Below are 22,010 nucleotides of genomic sequence, written 5' to 3'. Positions count from 1 at the left end.
TTACCAGGCACACTGTACCCGACGGTGCAGTCACACTATTTACCAGGCACACTGTACCCAACGGTGCAGTCACACTATTTACCAGGCACACTGTACCCGACGGTGCGATCACACTATTTACCAGGCACACTGTACCCGACGGTGCAGTCACACTATTTACCAGGCACACTGTACCCGACGGTGCGATCACACTATTTACCAGGCACACTGTACCCGACGGTGCAGTCACACTATTTACCAGGCACACTGTACCCGACGGTGCAGTCACACTATTTACCAGGCACACCTGAACTTTCAGACAGAACGAAGCTCCATAGCCTACTTTTCAACAGATCTAACACAAATTACTCTCAAGGAGTTAAATAAGAAATCTAATCCAAAATCTAATTTTTAAAATCTCAATCCTTAGAAAACCAAGCAGCAGTTATCAAATGAATCAGAGATAACGGAAGAAATCTCAAAGCATCATAGAAACATTTTACAGTGAAGGACAATGAGCATATATGAAAGCTTATGAAACACGGTTAAGATCATGCTTAGAAGGGGATTTATACATTACAGGTTTATGCTAGGAAAGGAGAAAGCTATGAAATCAAAGCTAACAAACTTGCTTTACATTGTAAGAAGAAAGAAAAAATCCAATTAATGCTAAAAACAAGGACAGAAATCGGTTTTAAAATCAGCCACACAGGAAGGGGCAATTATTTTAATATCTATGAGCAAAAGTTAGCTTTTTAAAAAGCATTAATAAGACTAATAAATGATAACCTAGAATGGTCAAAAAAAAACTAATATAGCATCTAAACTAAATTCTCATGAACTAAAGGCAAGTGACTGAAACAGCTACCAAAGAAGCTGCCCCGTAGGGACGATCTAGGTAAAATGCATGAACGCCTTGGAAGACACAGACTGCAGAAACTGACCCAAGAAGAAATTTAAAAATCTGAAAAGCACCATCACAATAAATAATTTGAACTTGTATTTGAAGCCATCTTCCAGGAACACTGCAAAACTAGGTGGTTTACTCGTGACTTCTATCAAATGTACGCATAGAAGAGACGCAATGGCAAGCCTACCCAAGCACCTTCAGAAAGCAGAGTAGGAGCAAACGCCTCTCAACTGCTTCTGCAAAATCCATACTCCTTTAATAGTAACCCAGGAAAGACATCACACAGAAACACACACACACACACACACACACACACACACACACACGTCAAAACTTTCAGTAACACAGACATAAAAGTTCTCAAAATTACTAGCAAATCAAACCAAGTATATTTTATGGCATAATATACTGGATTGGAGGCTTCAGTTAAGAAGTCTGTTTTAATTTAACATTAGAAATCAATCAACTCAATCCAAATATTAATAAATAAAAATGGATGTGATTATCTCAATATACATATAAAATCATTTTGACTGACAATAGAATTATTATGGTATTTTAATTTTCACACAAGAAAATTTTTCCTACTTTAAAAAAAAAGGCATTTTAAAACTAGACCAGAGGGATGCCTAAGTAGGTAGAGGTGCTTGTCACCGTGACCGACAGCCCGAGTTCAGTCCCACGTGGCAGTAGATAAGAAACCCCTGCCCCCCGACCTCCACGTGTGCACTGTGCCATGTCCCCATGCAGCAAATAAATAAATGTATAAAGAGTATTTGTAAAAATGACATTTTAAAGCTAAGAATAAGTCAGGCATGCTGGCCCCAGTCTGTAATCCCAACCCTGAGATAAGAGGGCTGTAGAAATTCAAGACCAGCCTGGGTCATAGAATAAAACAACATCTTAAGAATAAACGAATGAATGAAAAAGCTAGGAATAAAAAAGAATTTATTCAAATTAATGAAAAATTGTACTTAAAATTATGAAAGGAAAAAGTGATTTTCCCTAATATTGGAAATATATAAGAATGTCTGGTTTCATATTTTTAGACAACATAGTGTAGCAATAACTCAGCTTCCCTCTGTGAGAAACCCTTCAGATAATCAAAGGCCCCTCCACTGCAGGCAAGTGTGAAACTAGTGTCAGTGAAGAGGAGAAAGTGATGGAGGGACACCTCACCAGACACTCAGTCTCCAGGCCCACGAGTGAGGGCCCAGCTTTCAGCTCTTTCCAGGGCAGGAAGGCGGTTAGTCTGCACCTGGAGTTCACAGCTTTGCCGAGGGCCTCTGCGGAGGACTGCTTCATCTGAGCCATAAGGTGCCAGACTGAACAACCAGAGCTGCCATAGAGTGACGATGGCAACTCAGGCCGTGGAAGGAGACGTTATATGGGTTTTAGTATTATAGAATTATGTATTAGTATTACTATAATGATGAGGGATAAATAATTTCATTGTAAGACTTAAAGGTGACTCTTAAAATTAAAAATAACTCAAAATTATGTAAGTAAAGATACATACTTCTCAAGTAGATTTAAATGGTGACGATAATAACAAACTGTGGAGGAATTTAAGAGTAAATCTAGGTGGCTGGAGGGACGATTATGAGTGTCTCCTGCCACAATCACAAGTGGAAGGGTTCACATCCCAGCACCCATGTGACAAGGCAGGTGTCCCACACATGCCTGTGACTCTAGCTGCAAGGGATCCAACACCCTCTTCTAGCCTCCACAAGCATGCAGGCATGTGAACTACAAACATACATGCACATACACTCACAGAAATACACACCTAAATTAGTAAAACTCAAAACTAGTGTTTTCATATGCAGTTGGACTTAACTTGCTGTGATAGTAAAACCCATTGGATAAACCAGTTCAAAAATGGGCAAGAAGTTGAAGAGACGCTTCTCCTCAGAAGACACACAATGACCAATAGATATGTTTTTAAAAAGCTAAGAAGTCACTGGGTGTAGTGGTTCACACCTTTAACCCCAACGCTCAGGAGGCAGAGGCAGGAAAATCACTGTGAATTTGAGGTCAGCCTGGACTACATAGTAGTTCCAAGACAACTAGGGCTATTAGAAAGTCCCAAACAACAACAACAACCACAACAAAGCTCACTTTTGCCACTGGCATAATATAAATCCACACCCTAGCAAGATGCTCATTTCACACTTTTCAGGGTGGCTACAATCAAAACACCAAAGAGGGAAGGCACTGGAGAAGTGTAGAGCGTTCCTGTGCATTATAGTCTAATGAAAGGAGGGTACCCATTATAGAGCATAGACAAAGTCCCTCAACAGATGAAAACTAAGACAGTCATGTGACCAGCCAATCTGATGCCTGGGTACGACCGACACCACAGTCTCTATGATACCGTGACAGAAAAGAATTCATTAATCCTTAAAAGACCTTCTGACCGCATTAACACACTCTGAAGCAGGAACTAAAGGTTACAGGCGTAACAACAAAACACATGACCATTCAGAGGGCTGCCCACTGCTCCCTCACACTCCATCCGTTTGTGTTTCTTCTTCATGTAAGTAGCAACTGTGTCAACAAAGATAAAATTTATAAAGTTACACTCGTGGACCATATATTAGAGGCGTAAGAGTATAGGTTAAACATAACTCACAGTTCATCCCACTCCCTTTTGCGCTGCAGAATCTTGAGTTGGGCCCGTTCGGCTTTTTGTATAAGTTTCCTTGTTTTATCGACTTGATTTCCTACCATAATTTCACTTAGGGTTCTAGGCCGAAATTTCTTCCCTTTTTCTATTATTGATTCTTCTTGTAGGCTGACAGTTCCACCTGTATAAAGAATCACTTTTTCAATACTTCTGAGACAGAGAAATAACTCAAATATTGACTTATACACAAAAAAAAAGATCAAGAGAAAATATGGAAGCCACTAAGCGTGAATTCAACCCCCTAGCACAGATGCTCGTTGGCCTTTGACCCAGGGCCACATCCTGATAAAACCACTGTAAAATGAAAATGGCTGATATGGAAAGACATTTATTATAATCTAGCTCATAGCATATCATATCTTACCATGCTCGGAATACCCAGCTTACATGACAGTCAAAGCCTATTCTGCAGGAAGATGTGGAATATCTCATGCGACTTTTGAACTACTGTACTGACAGAGGAAAATAGATTGGCTGGGTGGGTATACTTCCACACCACTCCAGAGTTGGAAAATGTAAGTTGAGCAATGATGAAGTTGTCTACTATTTCTACTGTGAAAAATCAGAATGGAGATCAAAGTCACAAATATGCTCTTAAGCAATTTCATTTTAAAAGTTGGCAAAAACACTGTATAACTCCCAAAGGGGGGGTAGGAGACTGTGAGAACCAGAGGATCAGGGAGTTTGCTATGACTGTTTCTCCTACGAATGACAGAAGCTACACCCGTGAAGACTCCCCACCATCACTGCCTAAGCACGCTGAACACGGACAATAGACATGCTAAGAAAATGGAGACAAACCACAAGCCTTCAAGCCTGCAAGAAGAGCTACAGGCCACTAAGGAATGCTGAGAGCAGGAGAAATAGTCTGCCCCTCAGAAGAGCACACCAATCAGTAATCCAGTACCACAGTCAGCCCTGGAAACACACACACGAGTAACATCATACAGACTGAGCAGGTTGCACTTATGAGTATATACGAACACATACACATATGTACATACATACATACATGTATGTAACAATTAATGAAAAAAGAGGCCATGAGTTTGAAAGTGAACCCGGAGGGGTATGTGAGAAGGTTTTGAGAGAGGAAAAAGAAGGGAGAAATGATATAATTAAATTATAATCTCAAAAATCAAAGAAATTTAAAAATACAAACAAGTATAACAAGATAATCATCTGATTTTAATTTTAAAAGAGATCAAATGTCAACTAAGTAAATTTCATGGTTGAATATAAAAAAAATGGCAAAATAAAACCAATACCAACTACTTACAGAATGGTAAAAATAAAGATGGACCACTGGCACACTGAGAAAACTGAAGACCGGTGTTTGGATTATCGCATTGGGGCCGGGATTAAGTGAGTCTTAATCTAACATATAATGTGAAGTGGCATAACTTAGTGAAATTTTAAAAAGCTAATATAAAAACAAAAGAAAAAATTTCTTTTGTTTGTTTGTTTTTTGGAAAACATGGCCATTGCAGGACTCTTGTATTCTAAAAGATAGCCCAGATACAAACACATATGGGCACAACTAAATGGGCTTAGTAGTTGATTTTTTAAGACATGGTTGGGTGAGAGATCACATTTCATTATATTCACGCATGGAATTCTCAAGAATAAAAGAAAAAGTTAAAAACTTGTCAGAAGCACTTAAAATGAAAACTATATAATTTTAAAACAATTGACTTTGTCAATGAACAAGTGTCTAATAAAGAATTACTCTCCATGTTCAACACACATATAGATACACATTTAGATATACATTAAAATAAATAATAATCCAGGTGGGATGGCACACATCCCAATCACTGCCCTTGGGAGGGGGAGGCAGGAGGAACAGGTGTCCAAGGCTAGACTCAGCTACGAGTGAGTGTGAGGCTAGCCTGAGCTACAAAATATCCTGTCTCGACAAACAGTAATCAGAACAAAATGTGCTATAAAATACACAATTGATTTTTTTCCAGTTATAAAGAAGAATAAAATTGTGCTGTTTGAAAAAGCATGGATATAAATAGAGGTGATTATGTTAAGTGAATTACGTCAGTCTCAAACAGATAAACATTATATTTTCCTCCCTGGCACACCACCTAACTTCTGCAGGGAGGCCGCCGGCGGCATTGGGGATGGGGACCAAGCACATACTATTTTCACACCTGCATTCTGTTTAAACCTACGTTTTTGGAAAACAGTTTGAAATACAGTGTTTTAGCCCTACATTTTTGGGGGTGAAAGCCAGGAATATGGGGGAAAACAGCCTCTGGGGAAAGTTCACAGTTGAGGCTACTTGGGTATCCGAAGCAAAAAAAAGAGTAGCTTCCCGCGTTCTCCTTCAAGGTCAAAGTAGCACGGGCACGGTGGATTGGCTTCTGCAGCGTGCATCCAATAAGAAAACAGGTACTGAGTATGGGCGGAGTCTAGAAGCCTTAGCGGTGCTGCAGAACCCCGACTTGCAACATCACAAATCAAGGAAGAGTGAAGACAAACTGAGTTCTAGCTACCAAAGCAGGGTCAAAGTCCCTTCCTATGAAAAGTTAAGTCTGATTTGAAATCTTTGCAATGTGGATTTAAAGCCTCATGTCGTCCGAACGCCCACCTGTATCTTTTTGGCTCTCCTTCCTTGTAGGACCTTCCTTTTCAAACCTCTCCAGTTTGCTCGCTCTTCTCTCCGACTGACTTTGTCTTTTTGACTTGGAATACTTAGAGGGCTTCACCAGTCTGTAAGACGCTATCTGGTGGTCACTCTGGATGGCATAAACCACAATAGTGTCGCTTTCCAGTGGGTCATGAAATCTGAAAAACAAAAAACAAAAAAAAACGAAAAAAACGGGTATTTGCAATAGTTACTATTTTGATCATTTTGCAATGATCACATGTTACACCAATATGTTTATGCACTGCTTAAAATTTAGCCATACCTATGGCATTAGGGTGCTATGAAATTTGGGCAGGACTTGATCAAAGGGCAATAAAAATGCTTATAGTGAAAGTACTAAACATTCCATTATTAATAAATACAACACCAATTTTTTGCTAATATGTGGTAAATAAAAAATTATAGGTAGGTTCCAGCTTGCTGGAAAGCAGATCACAACAAACTGAATATCTGTTATCTACTGCATTCTAGATAACAAGTTCTATGTATCATGCAGGAATTAATTGAACCGGAATATATAAATTGTATACAAATGTAAATATCTGTGTGCTAGTAAGGAATTCCTAAGCTAAAAAGCAGGGGGAAAAACTAACATTTACTTACCAAAGACATGAGAAATTTTACTACATTAAGATATTTAAAACGCATTTTGTTTTCTTAAGTTCTATGGTGTGTGTGCTCATACGCATGTGCTAATGAGATTTGTTTGTACACAGTCACTGTTAAGTGAGCAGACTTTGGAAGGCTGACTATAAGGGTAGTTCTCAAAGGCCTACCAACAGAACGGCTGAATTCTGAGGGCAGAGAGATGACTTAGCAGTTAAAAAAAATGCTCGTTACTCCCGTAGAGAACTGGAGCTGAGCTCTGAGCACCCATGATAGGCAGCTCACAAGCTCTCCTAACTACCAACTGTATGGGATCCAAAGCCCTTCCCTGGTCTACACACACACACACACACACACACACACACACACACTTAAAACTAAAGTAAATGAAGAAAAAGAAGGAGAAGAGGAAGAAGAAAAACAGCTACATTATGGATAATCTTGGACATAAATGCACGGGAGAAGCTAGATGCAAATAAAAATCATACTTAGCACACTACATTTATATGCAGTTCCCAGATAAAACTGACCTATGATAATAAAGATTCCTTATCAGAGAAAAGGCATTAGCTGAAAGGAGCCACGAGGGACTTAGAGTGATATAAATGTTCTCTATCTTAGTGGGAATCATAGATCTATTTAATGGTGTCATGTTAGAGAAAGTATTAGGCTGTTCAGTTAAGATATGTGCACTTCACTGTCTATGAATCAAATCTCAGTAAACAGCAGTTTCTTCTGAGAAGCTGAGCTGGCGTGTGGAGGTGGCTGCACAGGGGTTGGGTGCGCAGAAGCATGCTGTCTTCTGAGAAGCTGAGCTGGCATGTGGATGTTTTAATTGGGCATAAAACAAATAATTTGTCAAAATAGTAATGAAATAGTCATGTAAATTTTAAAATATAATTGTCACCCAAATTCCTAATGTATCCCTAGGAGTGAGTCGACAGCACAGGAAGACCCAGCCGCACCAGGGAGGCTGCTTGAGGTGTCGGCCCGCTCCCTGGCTACTTCATGAAATGGTTCATCTGGGCACCTCGCAGGCATCGTTACACACAACCCTAAAAGTGCACGTTCAAGCATCTTAACTCGCAGGAAAGAGGTACCTGTTCTGGAGCTTCTTCAGGCCGAGTTCATATTTCTGTTTTTCCCAAGCTAATTCATTTTCCACCTCCTGGATTTTGAGAATTGTTTTCTTATTGATTTCAGCATGAATTGTGGCATCAATATTGAAATCCTGCAAATAAGTTGATCTGTTCATTGAAAAGGTTCTTACTTTGTTTTCAAATTGCATTGTGTGTGTGTGTGTGTGTGTGTGTGTGTGTGTGTGTGTGTGTGTGTGTGTGTAAGCCAGGTGCTATTCCACAAAAGTCATCCACTTCATTTCCTGAGACAGTCAATCACTGGGCCCTGGAGCTTGCTTATGAGGCCCCAAGTATGTCGGTCTCTGTATACCAAGTGCTGGCATTATAAGCATGCCCCACCATGCCTGTTTTTTTATGAGAATGTTGGAGCTTGAACTCAGGTTCTCATATTGACTAAGATATCTCTTTAACCCCTTGATTAGACTCTTAACAATAATTCTGTTTAGGAAATAGCTGAAAATGAAATAAAGGGGCTGGAGAGATTGCTCAGTGGTTAAGAGCACTTGCTGCTCTTGCAGAGAACCTGGGTTTGGTTCCAGCACCCACATCTTGACTCACAACCATCTGTAACTCCAGTTGTAGGGAACTGAAACCCTCTCTGGCCTCCACGGACACTCAGCATGTACACGATGCACATACATGAGGCAAGGGAACACTAACAGATAGAAGACAAAACTTTTGAAAAATAAAAACGTAGCCCAATCACTAACAGGTATATTGAGTTTTACAGAAAAGTCACAAAAGAAATAATGAATAAAAAATTGACTTAAACTCTTCTGTGATTGCCCTTGTAGCTACAGCTATACTGCTGTTTTTTAGAAGCCTTGTGCCTCAACCCAGGCAATATTTCCCTTAGAGATAAGGAATTGTTAAAAATGAAATGACAGAACCAAACTCTACATGCACCTTCCCAACAGAGAAGCCAGGTTCCAGCCAGCATTTTTATTTTATCACATTACTGAATACAGAAAAAGAACATTAGAGAGGCAGCCAAGTGCAGCAATCAACTTTTGTGCTGCTTAGGTTCACTGGCTTCCATCCCAACTGTGTAAAGTTTTATAGCCCTTGAGGTGGTGAAAATACATTTACTGGACAGGTAAAAGAAGATCTAAGGATGATGTCCTAATTTTTTTTCTGTCTCTTTGACAAACACCACAACCAAAGCAACTTGGGGGAGGAACAGGATGATTTAGCTCATATTTCCAGGTCATAGGTCATTAATGACGGAAGTCAGGGCAGGCACTCGAACAGGAAGCAAAGCGGGAATGTCAGATGAATGTTGGTTACTGCTGGCTCTCTACCTCACAGTCAGCCAGCTTTCTTAGATATCCTCAGATCACCTGCTTAGGGATCACTATCCCTGCCCACCATGGTGGACTGAGTTTGCATCCATAAATCTCCATCAAGACAGTGTCCCACAGATGTTGCACAGACCAGTCTCTTCTGGGAAATTCCTCAGTTGGAACTCAGATGACTTGGAACTGTGCTAAATTGACAATGGATGCTAACTTTGACAAGTGATTTCTCTGCAGTGATTGTTGCTAACAAAACAGTAGTACTAATCCCAAAATGACATGTTCAAACAAAAGCCAACCATTTAGACTCACTTTCCGCTGAAACTGCATATGCACCGGTAATTCTTTATTCATTGCTAACAGTTTCCAAAATTCATTCCTCAAAGATTTGATTTGCTCTCTCTTCATGGTTTTTATTTCTTCTACTTCCTTCATTAACTTATCATATTCTCTTTTCCTCCTGGCATTCTCAATACTTAAAGCAAAAAAAAAAATGTAAAACAATAGTCATTTCAGCTAGAGAAATGGCATAAGAAACAATTAGTATTCAATAACTTGGAAACACATTTGTCTCAGTCAGCTTCTGCAAAGAGTTAGTTTGGTAAAATCCTAGGTCTGATCAGTAGTTATCAAACGTTCCATACCTGTAGGCTTTGGGATCTTCAATGTCTTCTGGAATGGGCTCTGACTCAATCCCAAACTGTAGGAAGAAGCAAAACATCAGCTTGAAACAATTGTGGTTAGATCACTTACTGTCTAAGACCAAGTCAGTTGAAATTCCATCATGGCTGGAGGAAGGGCCCCCAAGGCCTCACCCTTGGCAGAGGAGCTCCTGGTAATGTATGGATGGAGACTGACTCTCCTGTGTGGACTTGGTTGATGGGAGCCCATGTCCCCAGTGGGTGCCCCCACAGCCACGTGGATACAGGCAGCACTAGATGAACTTAGGGGGTTATTAATAACAATATTTATTTTAAAAGGACATGACATGGGAAGGGAGACAGGGAGGGGGACAATGGAGGGGTTTCAGGGAGGAAGTGATGAATGGATATGAACATTATAGAAGTGCATGAAGGTTTTAAAGAATAAATGTAGGGGGCTGGAGAGATGGCTCAGTGGTTAAGAGCACTGCCTGCTCTTCCAGAGGTCCTGAGTTCAATTCCCAGCAACCACATGGTGGCTCACAACCATCTGTAATGAGGTCTGGCGCCCTCCTCTGGCATGGGAGCATACACAGAGGCAGAATGTTGTATACATAATAAATAAATAAATCTTTAAAAAAAAAAGAATAAATGTAAATTTTTTAAAAAGAAATCCTGAGATGCTATGTTCTAGTGTGTGAGTAAATGGAAAACACAATTTCCTTCTTGGGAAGCGAAGCCTGATTCCAAGTCATATTTATTATTGACTGGACTAGAGTGGCTTAGGCTTGCTGTCTGCTTTCTAGAAGCAAAGATAAACCTTTGGGAGGTAAGAGCAACACGCCAAGAATCAAGGTAACCCTTGATTTTTTCACATAAAATGTCTAGGGCTCAATAAAAGAATATCTCGGTGTGCTGGAAGGATAGAATTTGATTGAAAAAAATCAAAAGACAGAGCAATGAAACAGAATGACAGGAGATATCAATAAGGAAGTTTTAAAAATATGCTTCGGGACAATTCTGATTAATATGTTAAAGAAAGGTGAAGGCACTGCTGAAAACTTTAGAAGTCTATTGGAAGTTATTAAGAAGTAAATAATGGAAAAAGAAAATATAGACCTGAAAAATATTGCCCATTTTGAAGAAAAAAAAAAGAAACATTGTCTAAGAGAGTGATCATTTAAGAAAACCTGATGCAGTGAGGAGCTGTATAACTTTAATAATAATAAGAATTCAGTGCCATTAAATTTTGATACAGAAGCAACAAAAAGTCAAAATTATAATACTGTGAGAAGACTAGATTATAAGGGATAGGTTACAGATACTATGGATTATTGTCAAGAAGATTATATTAAAAGGTTAATGTGTCTAAATTATTCTCAATACTTAAAGACTTTAACATCATATCATCACTTTATTTTAATGTTGGCTATTATTCTTCATTAATTAATTGGCTAATTGTTTACATACCCTGGGAGATGGCACTTCGGCTTTGGCTATCTTCTCAGCTATAAATTGAGAATAAATGTTGAAGACAAAGATATTACCATCTGCCCCAGCAGTCAGCAAGTACTGATCATCGAAACTAGCAGCAATGCTTTTAACACATCCGTAGTTATTGTCATGCACGTTGAAATGCCAGTAATCCCGCAAACTGGTCAGGGAGGTATCACCCTCATTTAGGACATACACTCGAATTGCTCCATTTCTCATTCCACAGAACATCATAGTCTGGTTAGAACTAGGAGACAGAAAAGAGTAAAGGATTATTCTCATAAACTGGAAAATGACCTTTATTTTCTACCTATTCGTAGGGAGCAGAGGAAGCCCTGGATGAGTGACGTTCTGAGGTGATGTGTATTGAGACACGGACGTGGCTTGTTGAGGACTACAAGGCCAATTGACCCAAGGGAAATTGGCCAAGCCCTTATCCACACTGGCCAGGCTCAAGATGAATGGCAAAGCTTTGCTTGAGGTTTGAGGATGAATGTGCATGGTGGGCTGATCGGTGTGTTTAAAATAAACAAACAAACAAACAAACAAACTAGGTCTGTGGCTTCCTCCCCCAGGGGTTTACAGCTAGAGCCTGCTGGTCAATAGAGATCCTACCAAGGTGAGCCCCCTCTCCCGGTGTTAGACCCAGTAAACATGTTGACACCCCAAGTTTACTTGGTAGTGGTAGCCTGAGAGAATCCCATCTGATCCCATCTTCACTGTATGTGTATCTACGTGTCTGTCTTTTCTTCATTCCCTCACCATCCCCTGCCAGGGTTCTAAGACCCAAGCCAGGCAGGACACAGCCTACTTAGTTAGGTTGTGAAGGTCAGAGGATGTAGTGGCATTTCAATTGTATTCTGATAAATAAAGATTGCCTGAAGATCTGAGAGTCAAACAGTCCCACTGGTCAGCCTTACAGACCAGGTTACGGTAACCTTTAATCCCAGTAGCCACAATGATCTGCACTTTTAATCCCAGTAGCCACACTAGTTGCCATAGAAACCAGACGATGCAAGCTTTTAATCCCAGCCCTAGAGAGGATTTTAAAACGGGAGGAAACATCTCTCAAACACAGTCTCATTCTGGAATTCCAGGAGGCGGGATGGCCATTCCAGACTGAGGCTGAGGTAGGAGCTAGTGGCTGGCTGTTTTGCTTTTTGGATCTTCAGGTTGAACCCCAATTTCTGACCCTGAGTTTTTATGAACCATGCTTCAAGAAAACAACTTAGTGGGGGTTGGTTTTCTCTTTACAAATATGGGTCCCAGGGATTGAACTCTGGTCGTCAAGCTTGGCCATTGGTACCTTTACCCACTGAGCCATACCACCCGCCAAATAATGTTTAATTTTAAATACCAATGACGTTAAGAACTAAGCTGCGCACCACAAAATGCATATGCTCAAGTCTGAGATCCAGGACTCCAGAGTGGAACTAAATTGCAAGTTAGGGACTTCTGAAGAGGCAAGTAAACTAAAATAAGAGCCTAAGGATAAATCCTAACCCAGTCCAGCTGCTGTCCTTGCAAACAGTGCCACAGAGTGGCGCTAGGGATACCTTGCTCATGGGAAAGGCCCAGTGAGGGAATAAGGCAGCTTTGAGAAAGCCACGGATGGACTTCACGAGGAACTGAGGAACTGCGTTTGTCAACACCTTGAACTTGGAACTCCAGGCTCCACACTGTGAGAATGTTAAGTTTCTGCTACTTGTGTGGAGTGGCTTTGTCACAGGAGCAGTTGTGAGCTAACACGGAAGGATGGGGTGGAAGAGCCGTCTCCAGGCCTCGGAACAACGACCGGCGTCTGTGCTCCGTTCTCAGCTATTAAATGGAGAGCAGTTCAGTTTATCATTGCTCCAGAATCACTGCAAGCCTGGTCCTTTGGTAGCTTACCATGCAGACACGTCTTTCTACGTACATGAAGACAGATCCATGTGATAAACAGGAACCGTGAAATCATACCTGGCACCAATCCTGCGGGGCTTAAATAATCTTAAAGCTATGTCTAGCTTTAATTCTGTTTGGCTCATTTGATTAGTTTAACCAGGTACCATGTGTGTTTCCCTACATGTGAACAGATCTTTAAAAAGTGACAATTCCATTTACAATGGTTACTGTTGTCAGCTCGAAAGAATAGTATCTCTGGGGAAATGGTGCAGGGAATACCTGTAAGGAATTATTCGATCATTTTAATGGAGAAGGGGAAAAGCCAGCATAATGGTGCGTGGCCCCATGTCCACGACAGGGGAGTCTGGAGTGTATAAAATGAAGAAAGTAGGCTAAAATGCTTTTTAAAGTTCTCTTCACCTGAAAGAGAATGTTTGGATGGGATTGTCCTCTGTATCCTCAAGAAGGCGGTAATCAAATGGTTCATCCTCCTGCTTCTGGAAATTATCGCCAGTGACTAACGGGGGAAATTGACAGTGATAGAGAAAACCAGAATCGTAGCTGCCCTGGAAGACAGAAGAGAGCAAAAGGTGCTTTGTGAGCAGAGCACACACCTGAGTCCCTCGGGCGTTAGGGTTCCTTCCATTCTAATTTTTTTTTTATTTATTTATTAAGGATTTCTGCCTCCTCCCCGCAACCGCCTCCCATTTCCCTCCCCCTCCCCCAATCAAGTCACCCTCCCTCATCTGCTCTAAGAGCAATAAGGGTTCCCTGACCTGTGGGAAGCCCAAGGACCGCCCACCTCTATCCAGGTCTCCTAAGGTGAGCATCCAAACTGCCTAGGCTCCCCCAAAGCCAGTACGTGCAGTAGGATCAAAAACCCACTGCGATTGTTCTTGAGTTCTCAGTATTCCTCATTGTCCTCTATGTTCAGCTAGTCCGGATTTGTCCCATGGTTTTTCAGACCCAGGCCAGCTGATCTCCAAAATATATAAAGAAATCAAGAAACTAGACCGTAAAAGGCTAATCAATCCAATTATAAAATGGGGCACTGAGCTGAACAGAGAATTCTCAACAGAAGAACTTCAAATGGCCAAAAGACACTTAAGGTCATGCTCAACTTCCCTAGCCATCAGGGAAATGCAAATCAAGACAACTTTAAGATACCTTCCATTCTAATTTAAAACGCAAAACAATGCCTTAAAGCATCCTCTGCTACAGGATCTCAATGGCTAGAGGTAGGTATTGTTTCTACGGCTGGCTCCCCTGCCCATTAATATTTAATTACATAATTATGATGATGATTCGCTTCTACTTAGAAGTCAGCCCAAGAGAGATTTCCCCTCTGAGTCTCTAGTGAACTGTATTTTATGACTTGAGGTGGTATTCTGCATAAACAGTGTTTCAAACCACCAGCTTTTTAGATCATGTTTTTTCACAGTTACTTTGCAGTTTGGGGTAACTTTAAACACTATGAATTGTTCAGGAAAGGCAACGTGGGAAAAACACATTTCATTACACAAGGAGAAGACTACTACTAATAATTTGTAGCAGCTACATAGTTCTGACCTATTTTCTTTCTCTATGTGGATGGGACCATTCATGAAGGAAGTGAATTAAATGTTCTGGATGTCTATGCGTGAGATAAATGAGCAAATAACAAAGAAAAAGTAACAAAATGATCAGCTGAAATATCAGGAAACTAAGTTTTCACTCTAGCCGGTGCAGACTGGATTGTTTGAGATAACCTTGCCCTCTGGAGATAACCAGAAAACACACACACACACTCACACACACACACCCCGTGTTTGAAAGCTTTGGGAGCTACCCACACTTCAAGACCTATTTTTAAATAGAGGAAAAGTCAAGAGTAAGCCGCACGCAGTGCTGTTTTCCTGCCTGAAGCAGATCAAGTGGGAGGTCAGAGGCAAAGAAGCTGAACTAATCTACCTGCAGCTTCATGGGCGTATTGCAAGGCTAGCTTTTCCTGCTCCAACGAGAAGGGGACACTGTAAATATGCTTTGCACTGGACTGTATTGGAATCCTAGAGTTCCGTTGCTAGGGAGATGATAGGGATGGGGGGCCGTTGTGGGAGCTGCCATTAATTTGCTTCATGGTCAAGCTGTCAAATGGCTTTCTAGATATTTGCTTATACCCAGAAATTTGAACTACTTTCTGCTTTGCTCAGAGAAATCTTCCCATATTTAGGGAGGGTGTGTGTGTGTGTGTGTGTGTGTGTGTGTGTGTGTGTGTGTGTGGAAAATTTTGCAGTATACTGGGTAAATGTTTCATGATAGACTATACAGTACATAAATGGAGGACACATAACCTTCCACACACATTGTGACACTCTCATGTATCAGTCTTTGTGACATCCATTATTCTTCTTTATTTTGATTGGGGTGGAATGAGGCCACCTGAAAACATACAGATTCCTGTCAATCAAATGCCACACAGCATGCACATTAGCAGAGCGACACTGCGCAGTCCTGCCACAAAAGCTGTTGTTCTCAAACTCAAAACCAAACCCACAGCAGCAGTCGCAAGACAGATCCAGGGGGAGGACTGCTTGCTCCAGCGACTCCTGAGTCTTTCCCCCTTTGGTGTTCCTGAGCTAAGTGACAACAGATACAAAGGGAAGACGTATTTAAAAGTGATGCTAAGATGATATTTAAAAGAAAAAAACTGTAGCTTATATTAAAACTCACAGCTACATCAATAGCTAAAAATTGAATTCTCAACCTGTTAAGAATGGGTGTGGTGGAAAATAGTGATGATAAACGGGACTGGACAAGAGCGAGGGAAAGTCTTGGAATTTTTACTCACCAATGACACCCAGAACTTCCCTGGCCCCGAGTAAAAGCCACAGAGGATGGGAGAGGGGGTGGGTGGGATGAAGATCTCAGGCAGCGGCTCCTCTTCCTCTTCTGCCTCTTCCCCCTCCACTTCCTCCAGTAATCCCTCTTCTCCAAATTCTTCCCTTTCCTCTGCAAGTCTCTTCCTCCTTGCTTCTTTCTCCTTCTCCTTCAACTGCTTTTGTTTATCCCTCCTTTCAATTTCCATTAATCTCTTTTTAAAAAAGATAGTAGGCATTAAAAAAAACGTGTTATTCTATGATTGAGCAAGACAAAATTTGGGTTCTAGAAACACGCAGAGCTCGGATAGAGAACAACACCACTTACACATAATGACTCTTTGGTGATATATTTTTATCATTAAAATTCAAATCTTTGTGATGAGCATCATTTCTGCTTAATCTCTTTGGTGCCCATTTTATTGAAATGATTTTGCCCATTCTACCTATAAGAGGAGGAAAGTGCTGTCTTTTTTTCTCTCAAAGTCTGCCACTGTCAATCCAGGAACAACGTGGCAATGAAGAAACGTGTTTCCAGCTCCTGGAACCCTGCGATGTAGGCACTCAGTATCACCAACTGTCTAGTGTAGAGTCCCCCAACACTGGCGGCCCACCTCCTAGTTAGAGAACTCACTTCCCAGTTTATATGATTTCTTCACACCAGTTCTTTCTCCAAAGGCATCGCAGTGGCTCAGACTGGTGTGGCTTAGTTGTCATCTAACGAGACCTGAACTCTGGTCCAGCTTCTTCTGCTACAGACTGCATGCTGCCATTCCACCGTTCCTCACCTCCTGAAAACGCTGAGAACTGTCTGCATGGTGCCCCTCGAGGGTCTCCCACGTTATTACCCCTCTCTTCCTCTCATTCTCTGTCATCCCATCCTCTGGAGACTCATTTCCACGCAGGCAGCCATTTTTAACCCCCTCATCCCTCCACGCCCTGAAGTTCCTTTCTTTCTTTGTACTGGTTTTAGCTGTCTATCCCCTGCGGCCTTCTGCTACAGTTAGCCACCTTCCTGCCAGGGTAAAGTCTCCTCAGGCCACCTTCTGTTTTCCTTTGTTTCTCGTGTGTTCTCCTAGAGTCTCATATAGGGTATTGCACCTTCAAATGCAAGAAAAGAAGGGAGAGAATGTTTCAAGGACCTCTCATACCAGAATCTTCGATTTGATACTTGAGAAGTGGAAGCATCTGAGGACCATGTCCTGGATTTCATAGGAGACAATATCGTGGTCATCCACGTCCTTAATGGTTGGACTCTGACATTCAAGGACGTAGCCATTCTCGCAGATGGTCATCAAGGTGCTTTCAGGCTTAAACAGAAAGTTATGAATATCATTTACATATAGGCAAATTTTATAAGTTCAGAAAGCTAATAACCCAGGGAAAATATAACAATCATTTTAAAAGACACTACACCACTGTAGTTATTAGTAAAAATCCTAGTAACTAATGATTACCATATCATTAGTATTAGTTATTATTATTTAATTATTAATCATTAGATTTATATTTGTTTCCTTTAGAGACACCACAACTTATTTCTTTAGCCAAATACACGGTTGTGAAACCTGTCGGCCTAAAGGGCAGAATGTTCTAGTTGGAAATGCTGAGGAAATCTCTGTTGTGAATGACTTCTCAGCCCTTGACAACCCATCTCTGCCTTCCTATGGTAATTTAAACGTGGATGCTCTCAAGGCCTCTGTCCTCTTTCCAATTTTCTTCTCTCTCCATACTTGCGCTTTAGGAAGTCCTGAGCTGTGACATCCGCTCACACAAAATGGGTCCCAGATTGGTCTGTCCAGCATGGGACTTTCTTTTGCCCTGGACATCTGGCAAATCCCCCATCTCGATATAATTTGTTGTTTATCTTCCACATACTCAGCATTTTACTATGTGCTAGAGACGGGACTGTAAGACAAGCTGCTGTCCTTGCTCCCATTACAGAATTTGGCTCCAAATGGAGAGCCTGTCAGTTATCAATTCACAGAGATTAAAGTAAATTGTAATTGCAAAAGTCTTGCCAAGAGACCATAAGAACTGCCGGGTTGTGCATGATTTCCCGAGAAGGTGGCATCTATCTGGAAGGAGTGGCTAAATAAGACATTTTTATAAAATGAGTCGAGGTGTGAGCACTGTTCTGTAAAGAGGAGATACTGTGGCCAATGTCCTGGGGCTCGGAAAGCATCACCTAGAGCTAAGTGGCAGGAGAAGAGAGAGACAGGGCAGGGCACTAAGGGGTTGAACACCAACTGGCTGAGAAAGCTGCAACAGCTGGGAGCATCGTGTTAGAGGAAGAAGATATTTCAAAAGGGAAGGAAAGGTCAATGGGGTCAAATGATGCCCAATATCAAGGAAGATAAGAATCAGAAATCAGGTGGGTATTAGCGGTGCCTTCAGAAGGGCTGCCTGGTGGAATCGGAGAACTAGAAGGCAGGCAGGAGTCACGGAAGGATGGAGTGGTAAGGAAGGCAACGGCGTTCTGGGATGGTCAGGCCTCCTTGGGTGCTGCGGAGGGAGACAGGCAATAGCTGCAGAACACAGGATCAGCGGATTTGCTTTCTGTAAGTGGTGGAGACTACTGCTGAAAATTACCCAGTGAGCAGCAGGTAAGGCTAAACTTATATGCCAGAAAAGTGAGAGAAATAATAGAAAACATTGAGGGAGGGATTCTAATCCAAAGACAAGAGGCGGAATGACCCCTAAGTAGGAAGAGAGGCGGCTCCTCTGTTGTAAAAGGAAGAAGAGGAGGGAGGCAGAAGTAGAAGAGTCTGTTTGGTGGGGCCCTGGCCTTCCTGGGAAGTGACGCCGAGGACACGAGTGCCGTTTCAAGGAGGCCATCTTGTGTGGGAGAAGGCATTGATAAGAGTCACCTCAGGAGCTGCGGAGAATTCCCTTACATCCCTATATTCTGGGGGAGCTAGTAATCTGCGACCAATGATTATTTCCTGCAGTCTTTGGCTGACACTGGTGGCAAATTAGTTGGAGCAACTTGGGGATGGGTTTTTGCCACATAGTAATGGAGAAAGTACAGCCCAAAGTTGGGGGATGGGGAGCCTCTAGCTGCACGACACTGAGATTTACTCTTGAGGACCGATAATAATGACTTACGTGACTGGCTGGGGACCACATCAGCTGGCAGACAGGACCAGGGGTATTAAAATAACCGATTGGCTTGTAATCCTTTTCCACTTCAAAAAAGAAGACAGTTTGATCTTTACTCTAGAAAAAAAAAAGAGACATGTACAGCCAATATATATTACTATGACAGCAAGTTCACAGAGCACAAAGATTTAATATCATGTGGTCTATCTGATTTATACTTATAGACACAATGGTCACATATTCCAAATTAATATAATATATATACATATATATATGTATATATATATATATGATTTCAAATTTTGTTCATTTTCCCAAGTGTTTCAGTTCATAGTTCTAGAAATGTGATTACCATATATATGTGTTTACACACACACATATATATGTAATCCCTAAAATAATTCCACACTGCTTCTGTGCACTTCTTATAACCCATAGATTGTAGAGTTGTTTCCTTTATCTGAAGCAGGCTTTTGTTGTGGGTTGCATTTAGGGGGTATAAAGGATCAAAGCAGAGCCCTCTACATGCTAGATAAGAGCTCTCTCACCAAAATTATACCCTCACCTAAGGCGGCCCTCTATAAGAACACACCCATGTTATAAACTAGGGTCTGGAAGGATTTCGTCAATGTGATTTCCGATTGAAATTTTCTACTCATTTAAAATAAGCATTACAACTTATAAGATTATTCTCATGTATTCTATACATACTGCACTGGAAAAATGTGAACTAATTTTGGTAAATAAGGCTCGATGGAGTGGGTGGACTCAAAAGGGAAGCTAGACGTGGAATTCCAATAGGAAATGAGAGAGAATTCTGCCCTTACCCCAGTGGCTAGGATCTCCCCATCACGATCATAAGCTAAAGCCGTGACTTCAGCAGTATGGGGCTTGAAGACTTGTTTCAAATGTAACTCTGCATCTAAGATTTTCTTTCGTCCTGCAAAAAGTGTAACTCCTTTCGGATCATAAAGTTCAAGAAGCCGAACAACACCATCTTGGAATCCTATGACAAGCTGTGCAGCGGAGAAGTTCACCTTGGGGGACAATAAAACACAGGGACCTGGATTTAATTAGGAAATTCTCAGTACACACACACACACACACACACACACACACACACACGTCCACATCTTGTTTCAGTTTTGATAACATGGCGCTGGCTTTCCTTTGCATTTCCTTTGGTTCCATGTTATGGCAACTTTATCTTTTATAACCACAAGCAGGGCAATCTATGGCGAGTCAAGCTTCCAGTGAGCAAGCACTCACAGCATGTCTGCCTCCTGGGTAAGAGGCATCTGTCACCAGCAGTTCAGGGTAAACACAAATAGATGGATGTCCCCCATTAACATGCATGTGAGTATGAAATATGAGCTAACATAGGTGACAAAGGAAAGAAGCATAGCCACTTAGAGCAGTTAGGTAATAAAGCCAACCTAGACTGAGGATTCCCCTCAGGCAAAGATGGTGGAGCTGAGATTGGACTGGTGCCTGGTCACAAACTAACTTGATTGCAACGAGGAGCAAGACCTTTGATATTGGACAGAGCCTGTGCAGAGTTCAAGGAAAAATCAGCCTGATGGGAGCCAGACTAGAGGGGAAAAGCCATGTTACCATAAGAGCTGGAGGGAGAAACTTTCGGAAGACGCCAGGACACAGGATATCTTACACGGTACATTGAAAGTAGTCTTTATCCAAGCAATAACGGAAAGCCAGATCTACAGCATGCCTGAACCAATTTCTTTGTGATTTCATCCCCAAACAATAATAATTAATCACTCCCCAAATAGTTCCGTGTTGTGTAAAAAGCATGGTTGCATGGACAGACAATGGCTCAGATGCCGTTGCATAGCTCCTTTGCAAAACAGAGCTGTTTTATGCCACAGAATAGATTTTCATCAAAACAAACAAACCCTTAACAGTGAAATCAGGAAATGATTTCCGCAGTGTTCTAGGTAAAATAAACTAACTTGAAACATTTATACTTCTAAAGTTCTGAGCTAGAAAAGAATTATATCTCATAAAATATCTCTAATACAGTATATTTTTCATTGTTTTAGTTAGAAGTTGATTAAAACAGCAGACTTACTGATAGGGGCACCCAAGTGATCGAAGTACCTCCTTGTCTGAACTTCATCTGGACCAAGGGAGTTTTGCTAGCAAAATCATAGATGCGAACAGAACCTACAGAAAAAAATACATACACAGTTTTAAAAGAAACAAATTATAGACATATTATTTCTTTAAACAATCTTGAAAAAATCTTGGCTCACTTTTTACAGGATTAAATGCTGTAAATCAGATTAACTGATAGCCTAACAGCTTTTTAAATTTGTGTTTAGTTTTTTTCTTTTTAATTATTTTTAAATGAGCATACATAGTAGCAGATTTCCTTGTGGCAGGCTCATGCATACTAGTTTTAGTTGATCTTGCCCACACAGAGACATCACCTGCTCTCCTTCATCTCCTAGGCCCATCCCCACTGTCTTCACCTATCCCCAGCATTGGTCCTTTCTCTTCTACATCACATGCGTCATCTGCTCTCCTCCCCATCCCCACTGTCTCCACCTATCCCCAGCATTGGTCCTTTCTCTTCTACATCACATGCGTCATCTGCTCTCCTCCCCATCCCCACTGTCTCCACTTATCCCCACTATTCGTCCTTTCATGTCCACATCACATGTCTCCTGTCACCCTCTCCATCTCTTCCCTTAGAGTTTTTTTTTCTCCATCTCATGGGCTCTCTGATAGTTT

General features: G+C 41.3%; 1 protein-coding gene across 1 annotated transcript in view; it reads right to left on the bottom strand.

Annotated features, from left to right (window-relative positions):
• Nucleotides 1-22,010, bottom strand: part of Cfap44 (cilia and flagella associated protein 44) — a 79,657-nt gene that overhangs the window by 31,034 nt on the left and 26,613 nt on the right. Inside the window, exons 13-24 of the mRNA XM_075963435.1 lie at nt 21,346-21,440; nt 20,084-20,293; nt 19,263-19,373; nt 17,306-17,464; nt 16,127-16,369; nt 13,720-13,865; nt 11,392-11,662; nt 9,925-9,980; nt 9,593-9,755; nt 7,947-8,077; nt 6,181-6,377; nt 3,525-3,699 (exon numbers count right to left, since the gene is read on the bottom strand). Of these exons, the coding sequence (XP_075819550.1) occupies nt 3,525-3,699; nt 6,181-6,377; nt 7,947-8,077; nt 9,593-9,755; nt 9,925-9,980; nt 11,392-11,662; nt 13,720-13,865; nt 16,127-16,369; nt 17,306-17,464; nt 19,263-19,373; nt 20,084-20,293; nt 21,346-21,440 (1,957 nt within the window). The remainder of the gene's footprint in view (nt 1-3,524; nt 3,700-6,180; nt 6,378-7,946; nt 8,078-9,592; nt 9,756-9,924; nt 9,981-11,391; nt 11,663-13,719; nt 13,866-16,126; nt 16,370-17,305; nt 17,465-19,262; nt 19,374-20,083; nt 20,294-21,345; nt 21,441-22,010) is intronic.

This window comes from Microtus pennsylvanicus, chromosome 1 (assembly GCF_037038515.1).
Source record: "Microtus pennsylvanicus isolate mMicPen1 chromosome 1, mMicPen1.hap1, whole genome shotgun sequence".
Lineage (NCBI taxonomy): Eukaryota > Metazoa > Chordata > Mammalia > Rodentia > Cricetidae > Microtus > Microtus pennsylvanicus.
Note: the sequence above shows the minus strand (reverse complement) of the source record. Positions and strands in the feature narration are given on the sequence as shown.